The 18,235-nt window shown below is 44.5% G+C and overlaps 1 protein-coding gene across 1 annotated transcript in view; it reads right to left on the bottom strand.

Annotated features, from left to right (window-relative positions):
* LOC147684549 (extracellular calcium-sensing receptor-like) overlaps positions 1 to 18,235 on the bottom strand; it is a 98,704-nt gene that overhangs the window by 13,757 nt on the left and 66,712 nt on the right. The window contains exon 6 of the mRNA XM_086939708.1: positions 286 to 409. Coding sequence (XP_086795834.1) covers positions 286 to 409 — 124 coding nt within the window. The remainder of the gene's footprint in view (positions 1 to 285; positions 410 to 18,235) is intronic.

Below are 18,235 nucleotides of genomic sequence, written 5' to 3'. Positions count from 1 at the left end.
ATTCTCTCCAGGCTTTTCTGAGACTGGAGAACTTCAATCGCCAGGAATCAAGCTAAGCAGCTAATGTCATGTACCACAATGTTTGTGAATTTTTCTGCCTTGCTGATTGCTTAGTACATATTCATTGATTTTTGGAATTTCTCTGACCTGAGCTCCATATTCTATCTCATGGGCTTGCTGGGATATCCACTCTTTGCCATAGTGAAATGTATGACTCATACATACATTTTGGAACTGCTTTTCAACTGCCTATATTGTTTTGGGAAATATAGGGATTGAACTCACTTGTCTGATTAGTGATGGTCCCATCAGCGCAGGGTAAACAGTGGAAACAGCAGCTAGGACGTCCGGGGGCAGCAGATATTCTGTGTCCAAGTGGGCAACTTTCACTGCAGACTGACCTTGGGGCCTGTGAGAGAGAGAGCAATGGAGTCTATGTGAGGGAGAGACATTGAGACAGAGAAGTGCAGGGTTGAATAGAGAAAGAGAGAGCAAAAGATGAAATGGTCAAGAAGTAGCACCAAGACAGACAGAGATTAAGAATGCATTTACATTGGGACATAAATAAATGGCTGGAAATTTCAGCTAAGTAGAGTAAGTGACTCCCATGATCAAAAAATAATGTGGTTTTTTAAACAGGCTGTCCACTGCACTGGATTGCCTAAATATCATTTATTTTCATATAGTGCTCATACTGCCTTTTGGCCATGTCACAGTACTTGCAGAGAGTCATTGAGGAGGAGGGGCCAAATGAATGTTTGCTTAAGGGAAGTCAGAAACATAGGTGGTAAATGCAACCATCTGTGGCATTATTTAATAGTAGGTTACATATAGATAAATGCAACCAGTGCATTACTATCCAACCTTGCGAGTGACATTACTAGGTCGAGATGTACATTTGATAGAAAGGCCTATATTTTGAATAAACAGCAACTCTATCCAGTGGTGTAGCTAGGTTGCAATGAGGCCTAGTGTATGCAAAGTGACTTGTACCCTTCACTAGGGTGACATTTTAGTCTATCAGCTTCCCCGACACTCCTCAAACTCATTTGACAGAGTCTGCTTCTGCCATATAAAACTCACTACAATTCTTATATACTCACTATTGTATTTCTACTTCCTGCATTGCATTTCTGCAATTCAAAGTCATAACTCTAAAGGCATTGCCAAAGCCAATAGGTTTGGCCCTTGTAAAGTTCATGCACACATGCAGGGACCACACGCTCACACTGCTGACCACTCAACCGCACATCCCTCACACTGCACTCAGATCGGTATGTCTCACTCCGCACTCACACAGGCAGAACTTTCAATCCGTAGACCACATATGACTCATGCATGCACAGCTTTCAAACTGTAGACCTCTTACCCTGCACTCACAAAAGATAATGTGAATTACATTCACACAGACACATCCCCCACAATGCACTTACAAAACATAATGGCTATAGTGCTCTCATTCAAGCCCACTACGTACACATACGCCGCTCACTAGGAAGGAGCACAGTTTGGACAGATGGTGGCATAGGAGACACATGCTTAGTAGCTGGTGCACCTGCCCAATAGTGTAATTCAAAGCTTTTGAAGTAAGCTACACTAAAAACTGAATTTCCACGTATCTCATCTCCCACGAGCCGCACTTGGACCAGCACTGCAGGCTATATCAGTCTGATCTCTGTGGACGTTTATGGGGAAGAGTCCTGGCGTCAAAATAAAGTCCTACTTGCCTTTAAAAAACACAAGGTGGTGTATTTTTTGTAGTGCAGGCACATATGTAAATAGAAAGAGAAAAAATAGAGAAAAGCAAAATAAACAAATATGCATACTGTGGTGGGCATATGTGTCAGTAAACAATACAATAAGAAGTAAAGCTCATACTGGTCTGCCATCTTGGAACAGTCAAGAATGATAGAGTATGCAGAATATCATTTCAAGAAGGGTGCATTGTTTTGAAGCTTTCGGCAGTGATTTCTGGTGCTCTGCATAAGAAAGGCGCGGTCCTGTATCAATGGCAACAGAACTGCTGGTACTCTGAACCTTAATTAGCACTAGTAAGAATTTGCAAGGAGTTGCTGGGGGATGAACTATAAGAAATATCTTATGAGTTTGGACATCTCTGAAATGCAGAGTAACCATGGGTGTAACTACCTGCGGTGCAGTCGGTGCAATATGCTGAAGCCTAGAGGGGATGCAACAACAACAGACCCTCAAGCCATCAGAATGCTTACCGCAAAGTATGAAGGTTTTCTAAATTGAACTTAGTGAAAAACGTATTATTGTGAACAGATAGGATGTTGTTTTCTTCTACACAAAACAAAATTTAAATACCAATAAACGAACTGTGTAAATATTTGCATGGCAGCCTCTCTGCAACTCAGAACTGATGCATCTCTCCGACTGTGCAACGCATCTTGAACACAGATCCTCACAACGCTCCACAAACCAGGATTTAAGGTATCGTGTTAATCAGGCCTAACTAGGTTCCTGTAGCCGGCCCATGCACTACTGCAGTCGGCCTGAACTTGTGACTTTGTCTCGGTCAGACATAACCAGAATATCTACAGCATATCTGCAGTGCCCTCTGGAGACAAGAGGGTCCATATCCCTAAAGGTATGGTACCTGAATTTGCTGTAGAGGATGGTATTGACAAGTTGATTGAAGCTCATGAGATTGCTTTATAAATGCATAGGATCCCTAAGGAGGATTGGGGCACTAGTCAGTGGAAGCACATCCCTAGTAGGCCCAGGTGGAAAAATAATTCTGCTCGTGGAGTTTGGCAGAATTCAGGCAACTCTGCGCTATGCATGTAACGCTGAGTTCCTGATAAATTCCACCTCCCGGTGTGTGGTGGAAATATAATCTCGCTGGTGCAAGCAAGGCTTGGTACATGTGTGTCCACAAGCATGAGATTTGCAGCCCGATAGCGAGTAAGATTTGCCATGTGCTACCACAAATTCTGGACACCACAGAGCCTTCTGCAGCCATTTTTGTGACACTGGCAAACACGAGTGTCCACGGATGCATCTCAAGCAGATTCTCTCTACTCAAGAAGCAGCCAAATCAATTAGAAAATACCTTTATGAGTGAATATTCATTTTGAACTGACAGTTTTAGTTATTTTTAGTGCAAAAACCATTTTTTTATTTTATTTTTCTGTCTGCTCCTGTCAGTCTATTAACCTGGTTGCTTTTCATTTGGATTTCAAGGTGAAAGGATAACTCCCTTTGTCTGTAATTCCTGTTGCATATATAATATTGGATTTCAAGCACTTTGTTTTGGTGAAATCACAAGTAAGTTCAAACATTTTTGTATAATGGTTTTGTTTGATGAAGGGCATTCACCAGTATATATTTGTACATTTATTGATTTTTAAAATGTGATTTTGGTTGTGGTGGGTGGCTTGGAGTTGCGTTAGGGGCCTAGAGTATTGTTTTGCATTTGCATTTTATTTTTTTGTAAGGACCAAGGGTTGCACAGTAAAGTACATTTTCTTTGAGTTTGTTGAATTTGCACTATTTATTTATTTTACCATGTGGCCTAGTCTGCCCACAAGCAATTCCACCAGTAGTAGTCATTGGGTAGATAAAGCAACTGTTTCTGTGGTATATGTTGTTTGCCACATCATTCGGACCAGGAATACCATTGGATTACATAAAAAAATGAGTGTTTATTTTTTTATTTCACATTTTTTCCTGCAAAAAGTGTATTTTGGTGCGGTAATATTTGATGCCTTGGGGGGATGTGAGTTGTTGTAAAGATTTTACAGCTCACTTAATTTTTGTTTTTACATTGCTGAATTAATGGTAGTGCTTTCTTCATTGCTTACCATGCCACCTTTGTCTGGCAAGTCTGAGTGTGTATGTTTACCATAGGCCAGTATTTTGTCTTTGTTCTCCATGCCATGTGGGCGGTGGCCATATTGTGAAGTCAGTGTCCATAGGCCTGCATGTGTTCTTTGTTGTTCATGCCTCCTAGCTTGTATTGTTTGACCAGGTGGCCATTTTGTGTAGCCAGCAAGTGTGCTATTGCTATAGGTCTGCATGGGTTGTTTGTTGTCTGTGCCTCCATTCTTGTTGTTTTTGTTTGACTATGTGGCCAGTGGCCACCTTGTGTAGCCAGTCAGTGTGCTTTTGCCATAGGCCTGCATGTGTTCTGTGTTAACCATGCCTCCTTGTCCTTGCTTATTGGTTGACCATGTAGCTGGCGGCCATTTTGTGTAGTCAGCCAGTGTGCCTTTGCCATAGACCTGAATGTGTTCTTTGCTGCCCATTCATCCTTCTTGTTGTTTGACCATGTGGCCATTTTTTATAGTCAGTCAGTGTGCTTTTGCTATAGGCCTGCATGGGTTTTTTGTTGACCATCCCTCCTTGCTTGTTTGTTTGACTATGTGACCAGTGACCACCTTGTGCAGCCAGTCAGTGTGCTTTTGCCATAGGCCTGCACGTGTTTTGTGTTGACCATCCCTCCTTGCTTGTTGGTTGACCATGTAGATGATGGCCATTTTATGTAGTTAGCCATTGTGCTTTTGCCATAGGCCTGCATGTGTTCTTTGTTGTCAATGCTTCCTTCATTGTTGGTGAACATGTGGCCAGTGTATTAAATAAATCCTTTTTTCCAGTTGTCAAAGCCATTGTCCAGGGACATTCAAGAGAGCTATGCCTTTAGTTTATTGGTAATTGTTTTTACTTTTTCCCTGATATGGTATGCTATGCTATGATAGACAAATATAAAGCGCATGGCTACCCGACGTGTTTCCCATCACTGAAGTCATGTCCTTCCTAGCTAACGCAGTATGAGCTCTTCAGAAGAGGTAAGTGTTCGGAAGCTTCCTAAAGATAATTTCTTCCTTGGTCAATCTGAGTGAAAGTGGTAGGGTGTTCCAGAGTTTAACTGCCAAATAGGCAATAGAATGTGCCCCATGTCTGGATCTCTTAACTATAGGAGCTATGAAAAGCTTATGACCAACCAAACATAGAGTTCTGTTGTGGATGTAGGGAGCTTACAGCTTCTGGATTATGGGAGGACTTTTGATACATATCATTATATGAGCCAGACAGAGAGACTTGAATTTAATTCTTTTGCATACCAGTAACCAGTGAAGGGTTACAAGAGCAGAGGAAACCGAGTGGTGTTTTGGAATCTTCAGCAATGTGCGTACTGCAGCATTATGGACTAGCTGCAGAATATTTCAGTTGAATGTGCTTGAGGATTATTGTAGTATGTATGTATAGTGTTTAAGTAATATTATTTGCATTTTTCAATTTTCCTATGCATCTCCTTGCCTCACACAGGATATCTCATAATCCCAAGTGAGTTGCCAGCAATTACTTTTTTTTATTGTTCCATTTTTCCCTGGCCTGAATCCCTTGATTGTCATGAGTGTCTTAGGCCAAAGGCACACACCCGCATTCAACGTTTAAAAGATGTTCCTTTTGTTTTACCTGACCTTCCCCTGCACCCCACCCTGCCATTGATCTCTTAGGCTTTTCGGGCTGGACTGTTCCCATGGGGAGCAGGGTCAAGACTGATTTTCATATGGCTGGGTCATAACCTGGGTGAAGTGACATGCAAAATAATGATAGATTAAACCCAGATCTGTAACTGGGGGTGAGTGTTTGAAAAGTTTTAACACTCAGTCCATCAATTTATTTTGTGATGTTATTATGTGCACCCTAAGTGGCTAAGAGTATGCCCAGATGTGGACCACTTGCTCGCTGAAACACTGGATTAAAGGTAGCCTGGCTGATGAGGGTTGATACCCAAAGCCAGTCCTAGGATGCTTGTCTCTTTTCCGGGGAGGACCTGGCCTGACAGTTCATTTCGGACTGTTGCCATGGAGAGCAGGGGCAAGACTGATTTGCATATGGCTGGGTCCAAACTGGAGTGACGTGGCAAGGAACATAACAATGGATTAAACCATATCTGTGACTGGGGTGAGTGTTTGAAAAGTTTAAACACACTTGCCATCATTTTTTTTTTGATGTTGCTATGTGCACCCTAGGTGGCTAATGGTATACCCAGACATTGGACCCTTGCTCGCTGCGCCACTAGATTCAAGCCACCCTGGCTGATGAGTAGTGATACCCCAAAACCGGTCCTAGTATGCTTGTTTCTCGTCTGGATAGACCTGGCCTGGCAGTTTTGGTGGACTGTTCCCATTGGGAGCATGTTCAAGATTTATTTGCATATGATAGGGTCCAAACTGGGGTGATGCAGCTTGCAAAATAACAATGTATTAAACCCAGATCAGTAACTGGGGGTAAGTGTTTGAAACGTTTCAACACTCCAGCCTAAATTTTATTTTGTGATGTTGCAGTGTATGCCCTAGTGGCTAAGGGTATACCCAGATGTGGGTCCCTTGCTTGCTGCGCCTCTGGATTCAAGCTAGCTTAGCTGATGTGGGGTGAAACCCCAAAACCGGTCTAGGATGCTTGTTTCCCTTACCAGGGAGGACCGGAAACAATACCGGCTGGACTGTTCAAATGGGGATCAGGGTGAAGACTGATTGCATATGTGGCAGAGTCCAAACGGGGATGACGTAGCAAGCAAAATAATGATGGATTGAACCTGGATCTGTGACTCCGGTTGAGTATTTGAAAGGTTTCTGCACTCTATCCATCATTTTATTTTGTGATATTGCATATGCGAGCACCACCACTTAGCTTTTCAAGGATTATTCAATTTCTTACCTGGCCTTCACCCCCTGCCTGCCATAGGTCTCCTGGTTCAAAGTCTTACACCAGCATTCACCTTTTCAAAGATTATTCCATTTATTGTCCTGGCCTACTCACCCTGCCTGCCATAGGTTTCTTAGGCCATAGTCGCACACCAGCATTCACCTTTTAGGGATTATTCAATTTTTCCCTGCATCCTTCTGCCTCCCACAGGTGTCTCACCTTAGAGGCACATAAAGCTAACTTTTAAATCTGTATGTTGTTATCCTGCTTGAAATATATGTTATGGTTTGGATTGGAAAGGTCAAAGGATACACTATTGTTGTTAAATATTTCGGAATGGGCTAACCTCACTAAATTACATTGTCTGTATGAATAATCGAAGCTGCAAAAATGTCACATTTCACTGAATTGTTTGTTGTTTCTTTGCTTTTAAGTTCACAATACCCATCATCCACACTACGGTCAGACTGCCACAAAGTAACATCACAACACATCACCTCAGTTCTCCTCTAGCAGCTTCTGATTTTGCAGCTAAGTGCCAACTGAAAGAGCTTGAAGTTGGCTCCAAAGAAATGTGTTCCTTCCAAGAAAGTTGCCAATGAAGAGTAGAAGAAGAAGCACATTGCCACCACTGGCATGCCTCCCTCCACCTTTTTCAAGAAACGTGGTGTACCTGCTGCACCATCCCCTGGGGAGCAAGCTGAGGGCAGCACTCCCACATCAATGGCACCACCCCACCATAAGCCCAATGACATCTCTCTTAGTGAGGCAGTCAATGCACTCATGGCAGTGAGCAGTGAGTCTGAGCTGAACTTGTCACATTGGCAAAGTTCCCAGTCATCGCAGGAAACTGAGCAAAATGGACAACAGGAGCCACAGCCAGTGACAGTTCTTCCTGAAGTAGGAGCAAACAGGAGGATGAGCTTCCTGGTGAGCAAGATGTAAGTGAACCATTTGGCTTTACGATCTCCAGCAAGAAAAAGAAAGGGTGCACCACCATAATCTCCAAACCCACTTTCTGATAATCTGGACATGGATTGGAACCCAACTGAGTCCGAGACCTTCCAGGAGGGACAAGAGAAAAGAAAAGTTTCTGAAAGCCTTACAATTCCGGAAAGGGAATGTGATTGGGACCAGGGACGGACTGGGAACAGAAACCGGCCTTGGCAAACTGCTCAGCCTTCCCCCACCCCTCCCTGGGGTGAGGGAGAGTGCAGCCGAGCAGTTTGCGAGGGCCGGACTTGGCCGATTTTGTTAAGGAGGGCCAATATTGCCGACCCCCGGTAACAAAAATGGTCCCCCAGGGGGCCCAAATCCGGCCCCCACCCTTGCGGTCTACCGGGGAAATGCCTGCTATGGCCAGTCCAGCCCTGATTGGGACCAGCCAGTGATTATCAGTATGAAAGCTGGCTCAAAAACACTGACATGACACCCCCTATTATACCTGCTCAGAGTGATGTGGCACTGGTTCCCCACCACCAGCTTCCATAGTTGTAAGGACCTCCCTTAGACATGCACCACTACCTCTGTTAAAGGTAGGAGTGTGGCTCAATGGTTAGAGCGGCAGACCCTGATGCAGAGGTATGGCCCGGGACCAGGGTTCAATTCCCGCCTCGGTGGGTCTTGGGCTCAATTTCCTCGGACCTGAAAATTCTCGCCTCGGTGCCTATTCTAATCATGGGCCCCATGCTGCAACTCTGGGCAATAGCTTGCTTAACCTCCACACCGGCCCCAACAGCGCTAGGATGCCTGGCTTCACCCTGGCGGTGCCCAGGAGTGGACACTTCACAGGGAAAGCCAGGATGGGTTCCTCAGCGGTATGAGTAATAGCGCCAGGAAACCGCTTGGTGACAGTGCGCTCTACAAATACCTTGACATTTACATTTTACATTTAAAGTATGCACAGCAGAGAGTCAATCAACACACCCACCTACATCCAGTTCTTCTTCAGGCATTGGCAGTGGCACACTAAAAAGGTTCTCCTCCCCATTGTAGGATACCATCACATCCAGTGATGATTCTCTCAAGATGCACATTGAGTCTACCAGCTCCTGGTTCTCTTTAAAAATTGCCTGTGTCTGTGGCACCACAAAAGACAACAATCAAAGTGACTATTACAGGCATATTTAGGCAGACGGGGATCTATGAACGCAACCCCCCAGTGCCACATTTGTACAACTGGAAGGTTGCTAAAATGTTAGCGCTGGACCTCCTCCCTTTTTAGGTCGAGCCTAGCCATGCTTGCGCTTTCTCTTCGAGACATGTTAAATATACTTTGTAGGCTTATAGCCTGATCATTGTTTTTCATTTGGTTCTTTTAGTGTCCTCAAAAATCCTTGATTCTAAGTGATTAATCCTTCCTATTTGTCCATCCTTTTCGTCGCTTGATGCTCCCATGGAGCAGTGACCCATTTCTTGTAGCCTTGCACTTGTTCCATTTTAGCATTTGTTTAGGGACTAATTTTCCCTTTCTCTAACATTTCACATGAGCAATTGATGTTTCAAGTGTGGAGTTCTGTAAAACAAGGCTTTAATTCTTTCTCTTATCTCCTCACATGGAGTGTCAGAGGCGGTTTTTGACAGGCGGCATAAATGTATTTTCTCTGACATCAAAGTGAGAGGATTTCTCCCTTCTCACAACCTCCTCCCGCTTCGATGCTTCAGACGTCCCCCCATACCCTCCCTTTCCATGTGCAGTAAATGACTGCTTGGAAAATGGTGTTTGGTGCCTGACAAAGCAACATGGATAGCTATCTTAAACTTTCAATCTCAAATTCAGCGATATTTGATGCCTTTAGAATGGACTAATGATATGGAGAAAAAAGCAGATTCTCTGAGCAAAGTCATCACATAAAATCAATACCTCACTTTTTATTACACAATAATTTACTTTATATGAATGTACTTTGCACCATACTGCGGGAAAATATAAAACTAAGAAGTCGAAGTAGATTGCAACAAGTGTGCATGTTAAAGTTTTACTTCCTATTACAGAACTAACATTGACTGCTTTGTTTCACATGGGCTTTTGCAAATGCTTAGTCCTTAAAAAGAACAGTATTTCCAACAAGCATGAGGAAACAGTAAATACACTTTTTTTAATCAGATTCGATTAATGTTTACATTAGTCGATGTTTTGATCCTTTTTAAAAAAAAGTAGGATCATCATCAGGACAGTAAGGATACAAGCCTGAATAATTAAAGATTGCCTCAATTAGGCTTGCAAAAGGTTAAGCCGCATAAGCATTTGTTGGTGGTAGCGGAATTATTTGCTCCAGGGTAATACATCCTTGGGAGTATTGGTAACTCTCGATGTATCCCTGAGAGACCCTGTGTAGTCCTCCACCAGCCTCATCAACTGCATCCCTCTAACCTCTACCCCCAATGCACACCTTACCTTTTTCTTCTCCACAGCCCTCCCCCACCATTATCCCCTCCTCACCCTTCCCTTCCGCTCACTCGGTTATTTCCTCCTCCCTCCTCTACTGTCCCCACAATGTCCCTCCCACCATGCTCCTCCTGCCCCCTTCCTTAAACCCCTACCTGCCCACTTTGCCCCCCCTACCTCCCCCCATTCCTCGCCTTTCTCCCTCCGGACACACAGCCATCTTGACCCCCTTAACCCGTCGAGCCACCACTGCAATTCCCACCATCATAGCCACCTTCCAGCTAGGAACTTTTTCTGCTCTTCTCTGCATTGAGCTATGGAATTCACTAGACCGACACTAAGGGACCCCCTTTTACAACTATACGCATTCCCCCAACCCTCGATTCAGCTGTTCACCCCATCTGGATCCTAGAGACATGTCCTCCCCCTCTCCCCTTACCCTCAGTGACTGGTAGTCCAGTTCCTCTTCTCCTCCCCTTCCCATACGTGGACCCTTAGTCCAATGGCTCTTTAGTACTCATCGCATGTGCAGCACTGGGAAATTTGAATATGATAATTCTGTATCTAAATTGTTCTCTCCCAATCCCATTACCCCAGCATTTCATTGCATTGTATTGAATACTGTTTCCATTCTTTGTCTCATACTGTGTATTTAATGTGTGATTTTGTTTCAATAAAGAATTGTGACACAAAAACAACAGTGCATAGAAGAATATGATGAACTGTAGTGCAGCAAGTGGGATATTTTGTTTGCTACAGAGTAGCCCATCAGCCAACTTAAATCTGGCCCTCATCCCCATATTACACCTAAGCCTGGGCTGAGTTTTCGGAATTCCGCTAAGCGGAATTTCCGCTAAGTGCAAAAAAAACTCTGCTGCGCTACACAGAGCTCCGCAAGCAGTGGAGTGTCTTTACTGTAGATAAATGCCGTTCACGGTGATTTAGTGGCAGGTGCTTGCCTGCACTATGCCATCATCGTGAACGGCACCATGCACAGCGCAAGAGGGCGCTGCTTCCTTTCTGCCTCTTGAGTAGATTTTTACTCGAGCTGCAGCAAACGGTCAGTTTCTCAACACGAGCGGTCGCGAGTATAAGCGACCACTCGCAATAAGAAATCTGCCTGCCTGCGTTGATAAATCTCGCCGGGAGATTGATTTTCCACGCTCGCCAACTTGATATTGACGATCGCGAATAAGAAAAAATCTCCCCAAGAGGTGGATTTTCCACACTCGCCAACTTGAAGTTGATGAATGCAAGTGTGGGAAAAGTTTTTCGGAACCCCGCGAGCTCTGCATAAGGTGCACCGCATGGAGTCAAGCTAGACTGGCTGATGAGGGGTGATGCCCCAAAACTGGTCCCAGGATGCTTGTTTCCAGACAAGCGAAGACCTAGCCTGGCAGTTCAGGGTGGCCTGATCCCATGGGGAATTGGGTCAAAACTGATTTGCATATAGCTGGGTTTAAACTGGAATGGTATGGGGAACAGAAACAATGGATTTAGGCCCAAATCTGTGTACTGGGGTGAATGTTTGACATTGATCAGCATTCTGACCATCAATTGTTCTTTTTGCATTTGTCACTCCGAGTGGGACGGGTATGCCCAGACATGGATCCAGTGCACTCCTTGCCACTGGAGTCAAGCTAGCCTGGCTGATGAGGGGTGATGCCCCGAAACTGGTCCCAGTATGCTTGTTTCCGGTCCAGGGAAGCCCTGGCCTGGCAGTTCGAGCTAGACTCTTCCCATGGGTAACAGGGTCAAAACTGATTTGTATATGGCTGGGTTTTAACTGGAATGGCATGGGGAGCAAAATAACAATGGATTTAGGCCCAGATCTCTGTACCGGGGTGAATGTTTGACATTGATCAGCATTCTGTCCATCAGTTGTTCTTTTTGCATGCTTCCATATCAGCAGCCCCTTGTTGGGCCAGTGCTGCGATGCCTGAGGGGCCCCTCGGGGGAGGTTCTTTGCTGGAGGTCTTTTGAGCAAGAGATGTCGATTTGAGGTGTAGGGTGGAGGTGCTCTAGGTGTAGATTGGTGTAATGTGAATTTGTGGTTTTAAAAATAGGAGATACCAAATTAAATTTAATGGGTGGTTTCTCTTGTTATGATTAAAAGGCAATGGGTGGCTGAATGTGGAAGTAATGGTCTCAACATCTCATTAAATAGTGTGTGTGTAGGTCAACATGCTTCTTGCCTCGTGTCGCTATCAATCTGGGTAATTCTTTTGGGTGGGGCGGCGAACTCTGCTCTGCCTGCCGAGTTTGTGGAGTTTGCCAACTCTGCACTCTGATTGGAACACAGAAGTCAACAAAAACTCTGCAACCGCTGGTTGAGTGGAGTGTACCTGTGTGCTCTGCTCACCCCTGTGCTACTCGCTTGCAAGAATGCTGAGTTAGAGTTCCAATTCATTATTGGACCTGTGCTGTGTTCACTTCAGCGGACAGAATTGGAATTGGAAGCTGATGAATGGATTGCCAAATACACTTTCTGGTCAGACCCAGGGTGCTGATGACATGCTTCGAAACAGACAAAATCTGTGATTAACTGGGCTTCCTCTTTGTGTTACTGTGTCCACCCCGCATTCACCGCACTGTTCGCCATGCCTCTCTGCAGAGGATCTGAGCCCAAAAATCTTTGATTAGCCCTCTTGAACCCTCCTATTGCTCTGTACTCCCAAATGCTCAGTTGCAAGTGCAGCCCTACTGCAATAGCAATGGGTTGCCTGGTACCATGACCGCACCCTTGCAGCCCCCGGCAGCTTGCAAGATCAGTGGAGTGCCCAAAAGAAGGAAGCAGTGAACAAAAGGAAACTCAGCTGTGAGTGTGATTAAAGGAGGAAGGAGGTAGGAGTGTGCGCCTTGTTGGGTGATGCACTGTCATGTCCGAAAAGGGGACGGGGCTAGAATGTGCCTGAAAAACTGCACTGAAACCTGTAACGCTTCTAACTGCGGCACTACAGCATAGCTCCGCTGATCCAGGGAAGGTAACTTTGCTGTGATAATAACTTTGCTGTGATAATAATTAATTTAATGTTTTGCCATAGTGTATTTTTCAACACCACTGTGTCTCTCCATTGTAGTTTTTGTACCACTGTTTTATCAGATTGATGTTCTCCTATTTTTCATTTTCCTTTTACATTTGTCACTCACTTTCTCATCTCCTTTAACACAAGGTACCCCCATCTCCAAAAGCCGCTACTCAGAAACAGCTTGGATAGTCTATCTGCACTGTCAGTGATTCTGTCATTGAATTCAAAGTGGCAATATTGCAATCTCAACACTCTCGATATGTAACTCATGTCTCCGGCAATTCACAGTTCCTTTTGGTTTCGTTTGTCCCCAAGGCCGTCAAGATGACGTGTAGAAGGGCTTCTATGCTTCATACCTGACACCCAGGTGGCCTATCTAACGAGTAAATATTGTGACTCCCTGTCCGCATCCCACATTAGATAACTACTGGCAGCACCGTAGTCTGTTCGCCTTGACCCCCAGCTCCTCAGCTCTCTCGATTCTGGGCTTTAGATCTGCAGTAGTCTGCACCATCCCAATAGCTCTATCTGTGTCCATGTTCATTACCCCACCCAGACTCAGGCCCAGAGAAGTGAGAAGTGTCAGTCTCCGCCCCACTTAACTTCCAAGTTCTGAACAGCATGATTAGTCAGTAAGTATCTCCGGAAAATATATCTAGCCAGAGCGGTTTCCTTTTCACTGATTACATAAGGACACCTGAATAGAGAGAACAGGTAGCTTGTATGGTGCTATCAGGTAGCCATCATCATGACGTGGATGGTACCCACAGTCATACAGGCCTACTCTACCCACAAGTTGAATTCCACGGATTCTCGCAGAGGGTTTTGGTAACTATGCGGAATTCCACAGAGTCAAACTCTGCAAGCTCCACCCACACCTACAATTCTTCAGGAACAAATAATGAAACCAAATCTTCTTGTGGCTGGGGAAAATGTATGTAGCATTATCAAAAGGTACCCCAATCATACAATCAAATCCTCACAGTAAAGTATACCTGGGATATCTAAAACCCGACCTAAGTTCGGTAAACTACGGACCCCTTAGGTAACAAAAGGTTTGCAGAATGTTGATTCAGTGTGGGAGAGGGGCAGAGAAGTGGTTTGTCACTACTGATACAGCACACTGGATACTTATGGATCCTGTATCCTGGACCTTTAAGCCCTCCACTTCCCCCCCTATGTCCAGCCATTTATGCATTCCGTCTCTGGGTCACATGACTGGGTGTGGGTGACAAATGGGCTTGTGTATTCCTCCTAGACATCTACACACAATGGGGAGCGTAGACGTGACTGGATGAGCCATCACTGGCAGGATGGGAGGGAGGAGCTGGGCGCAGCCCCACTTACACTTGAATAGGCTGTGTCATGTCTCCACACAAAAGGCTGCATACCCCATGTAGTTAGTCTGGATTCAACACCAGAAAGACAGGGTACCTTTGCACTTCAAAGGCAAGGCTCTAAAAGCTTTTCCCCATTTCAAGGGCACAACTGTGTATAAATACTGGACCTCAGACACCAACTCTTCAGTACACTTCTGGACCTGTTGGTATTCTGCCAGGAAGAAGAACAGATGCCCTGCTGAAAGGATTACCTCTCTGTTGGACTGCTACTCCGAAGGAACTGCAGCCCTGCTGTGCTGATCTGCTGCCTGCTGCCCTCTTGTCTTGTGAGAAGGAACGGACCTGCATTTCTTGAACCCAGAACCATGAGTGACTTCAAGGGCTAGTTGACTGGCCTCCTGGTCTGAATCCTCAAGGCCTCCAAAAACCTTGCATCTACAAATGGACTCGGCCATCTGTGAGTCTACACTGCCAAGTGGTGCCACCCCAGTCCTGGACCCTTGGAAGTTGGCCTAAAAATGCTTACTGTCCTCTGTGGATCCAATGGAACCGACTCAACTCCTCTGCTGCATTGTGCAAACCCAAGCAGAACCAATGTATAGCCTCTGCTGTGCGGGTTGGACCCGTCGCAAAGACCCACATCGCAACTCTTCAGAACGGCTGCATCCCTCGTCGACGGTAGCCTTGAGAACTCTGACTTGCATCTCAGCATTGCATCTCTTTGGAACTGACACATTGCCAATACTGTGTGCGGTATCCTCAACATGGGAGTTTGCACTGCAAGCCCTGTTAACAGGATCCTCAACAATAATTCAGGCCCTCGCATCACAGCCTCGCCGCATGTAAAAACCAATGCATAGCTTCAGATGCATGATGCATCTTCGACTCATATCCTCCCAATGCTCCACAAACCAATATTTAAGGTAGCAGCGGGCCTAACTGGATCTTTGTAGCCAGCCCACACTTCATCGTGGTAGGCCTGAACTGGTGACTTTGTTCTGGTCTGGCGAAACCAGATATCCACAGTTGGCACTTTGTGACACTATTTTTACGAAAATCTTTAAAATTGAACATCCCTGGTTCTACTGATTGGTTTTATGCTGTTTTGGCCTTGTTTTATTTATCAAAGTAAGTTCTATTTTTGTAACCTGGTGTGGGATCCTTTTTGTGTGGTGTGTTCACTATATGGCTGTTTGAAGTGTTGCACAATTGAATGTATGACGTTACAACTCATACTTTTACAACGCATACCTTTACAACGCATTTTTTACATCGCAACATCCATTACAACGCATTCCATTGCAACGCATGCCATTACAACGAATTTTTAAAAACTACCTTTACAACGCATTCCATTACAACGCATACTACCTTTACAACGCATACCATTACAACGTATACCAGTGCAATGCATGTATGGTAAGTATTGGATAGTGTAGGGGTAAAAATTTATATTCTAACTCCAGGGGGGTGCAACAGTAGGGTAAGTGTTGGATAGTGTAGGTGTATAAATTACTATTCTAACTCCAGGGGGTGCAACAGTAGGATAAGTGCTGGATAGTGTAAGGGTACTATGCGTTGTGATGGTATGCGTTGTAATGGTATGCGTTGTAATGACTGAGTTGTAATGACATGCGTTGTTTGGTATGTGTTGTAGTGTCATGCGTTGTAATGGTTGCGTTGTAATGGCATGCGATGTAATGGATGTTGCGTTGTAAAAGTTTTACTGTAATGGTAGTGCGTTGTAAAAGTTGCATTGTAAAAGTGGTTTCCCACCATGAACACATCCCAGTCTACTGGAAGTTTCAAAGTGGCTGAAGGCATGGATCTTCTTCTACCTGATGCTGCGGTCCACAGTGCTGATTTACCTGAATTTATCATATTGCATATTTGGTGCAGACTGAAGGATGAAGAAGTGCCAGTTCCTCCCTGGGCTGGAATTCATGCTCTGACCACTAAAGAAGGTTGAAATAACATCATCTCCTTTCACAAGCACCGCAACAGTATACACAGCTCTAAAAAGTTTCCAAAATGTACTTACTCAACTTGAAGATCAGCTTATACTGCCAATTTTCTGTGATGAAGGTGTTTTCCATATTGTAGCTGACATTTTAATGAGCAATCCAGTAGAATTTGATGATCTTTATACAAAGATGGGTGTTTTTAACAAGACCAATGTTGCCTTGCTGTGTGCAGGAAGTAATCTCAGTAGATGTGGCATAAACAATATACTTATTGAGGCTGAAATCTTTGGAAGCAAAACTGTCCAGTCAGGGAGGATGAATGGAAGCTGCATGTGAAGACTACGGAGTCACTGATTAATATGCATCCTTAATTCGGTTGCATATACTACCTGAGGTATGGGTCTTGGAATTTGGAAGGAGTGAATAAGCTGGAGATGGAAAAATCATAGGTCTACAGAAAATTCATCCACAGATATTGTGTGGTAAAAGACAGAGAGGGAAGGTTCAATATTGTGGATGCAGAGATAAAACTGGGACAGACGATCCACACATCACAAAAAAGCTCCAAAGGAATTGCTGGTTAGACATATAAAAATGAATATGTTGCTCAATGGCATCTAGTTTTTCTATGCAGTTCTTTCTATTTACAATGTTTTCAGAGATGACAAATTTAAAATGAATGGGCAATTGTGAAACTGTTCCTCACCACAAACTTGTGGGAAAGAGAGGGTAAAGTTATAATAAACATGTTGACAGCCTTCTTCATTTATTTGTATTCGTGCAATTTCTTAAGCGCGCAAATACCCATACCCTCGGCGCAACGAACGGTTGATTAAGAGGCGGAGTAGGCGCTGGCGTGTTATTGGTTAAACAACCATGTTTTGAGTTGTTTGCGGAATGCAAGGAGAGAAGGGTTCAATCTTAATGTGGAGGGGGAGTGTTTTCCAGAGTCGAGCTGTTGCGACTGTGAATCTTCTGTCGCCCCTAGATGATTTTTTTGTTCTGCGTACGTTTATCAGGTTAGCTGCTGAAGAGCGTAGGGGTCTGGTAGGCTTGTAAAGGCATAGTGTTTTTTTTAAAATTCGGGTCCTGTGTTATTTACTGCTTTATAGGCGATACACAGGGCTTTGAACTCAGTACGGCTTCAGATTGGCAGCCAGTTGAGTTTACGTATTATATTGGATGTGGGTTTAAATTTGGGGGTGTTGGTCAGGATCCTTGCTGCTGCGTTTTGCATCATTTGCAGTTTGTTTAGAACTTTTTCCTGGGTGTTATGGAATAGGCCATTACAGTGGTCCACCTCGGACATGACTAGTGTGCTCATAAGAGTTCTACCGGCACTTGATGGGAGATAGGGTAGGAGTTTTTTATTATTTTGATGGTGTAGAAGGCGGAGGAGACAACGTTGTTGGCATGTTGTTGAAATGTTAGTTTGTCATCAAAAATGATGCCCAAGTTTCTGACTTTTGTGACGGGGGATGGGGTGGGCCCAGGTTTGCTGGCCACCATAGTGGGGACCAGCTAGGGGAGAAGTTGCCAAAGATCATTACCTCCGTTTTCTTGGAGTTAAGCTTTAGGCAGTTGTTAGCCATCCATGTGCTTATTGCGAGGATTATAGTTTGAAAGTTTGCTGCAACTTTTTCTCCATCATTGTGTGTTTCCAGTACTAGCTGGGTGTCATCGGCTTATGTGGTGAGTAACATACCGTGAGACTTAATGACCCTCGCCAAGTCGGACACATATATATTGCATAAGGTCGGACTTAGCGAGGATCCTTGAGGGACAACGCAGGGGAGGGTGAAGGGTGGGGATTTGAAGTTGCCTAGGGCTACTGAT

This window comes from Lissotriton vulgaris, chromosome 10, assembly GCF_964263255.1.
Source record: "Lissotriton vulgaris chromosome 10, aLisVul1.2, whole genome shotgun sequence".
In the NCBI taxonomy this organism is placed as follows: Eukaryota; Metazoa; Chordata; class Amphibia; order Caudata; family Salamandridae; genus Lissotriton; species Lissotriton vulgaris.
Note: the sequence above shows the minus strand (reverse complement) of the source record. Positions and strands in the feature narration are given on the sequence as shown.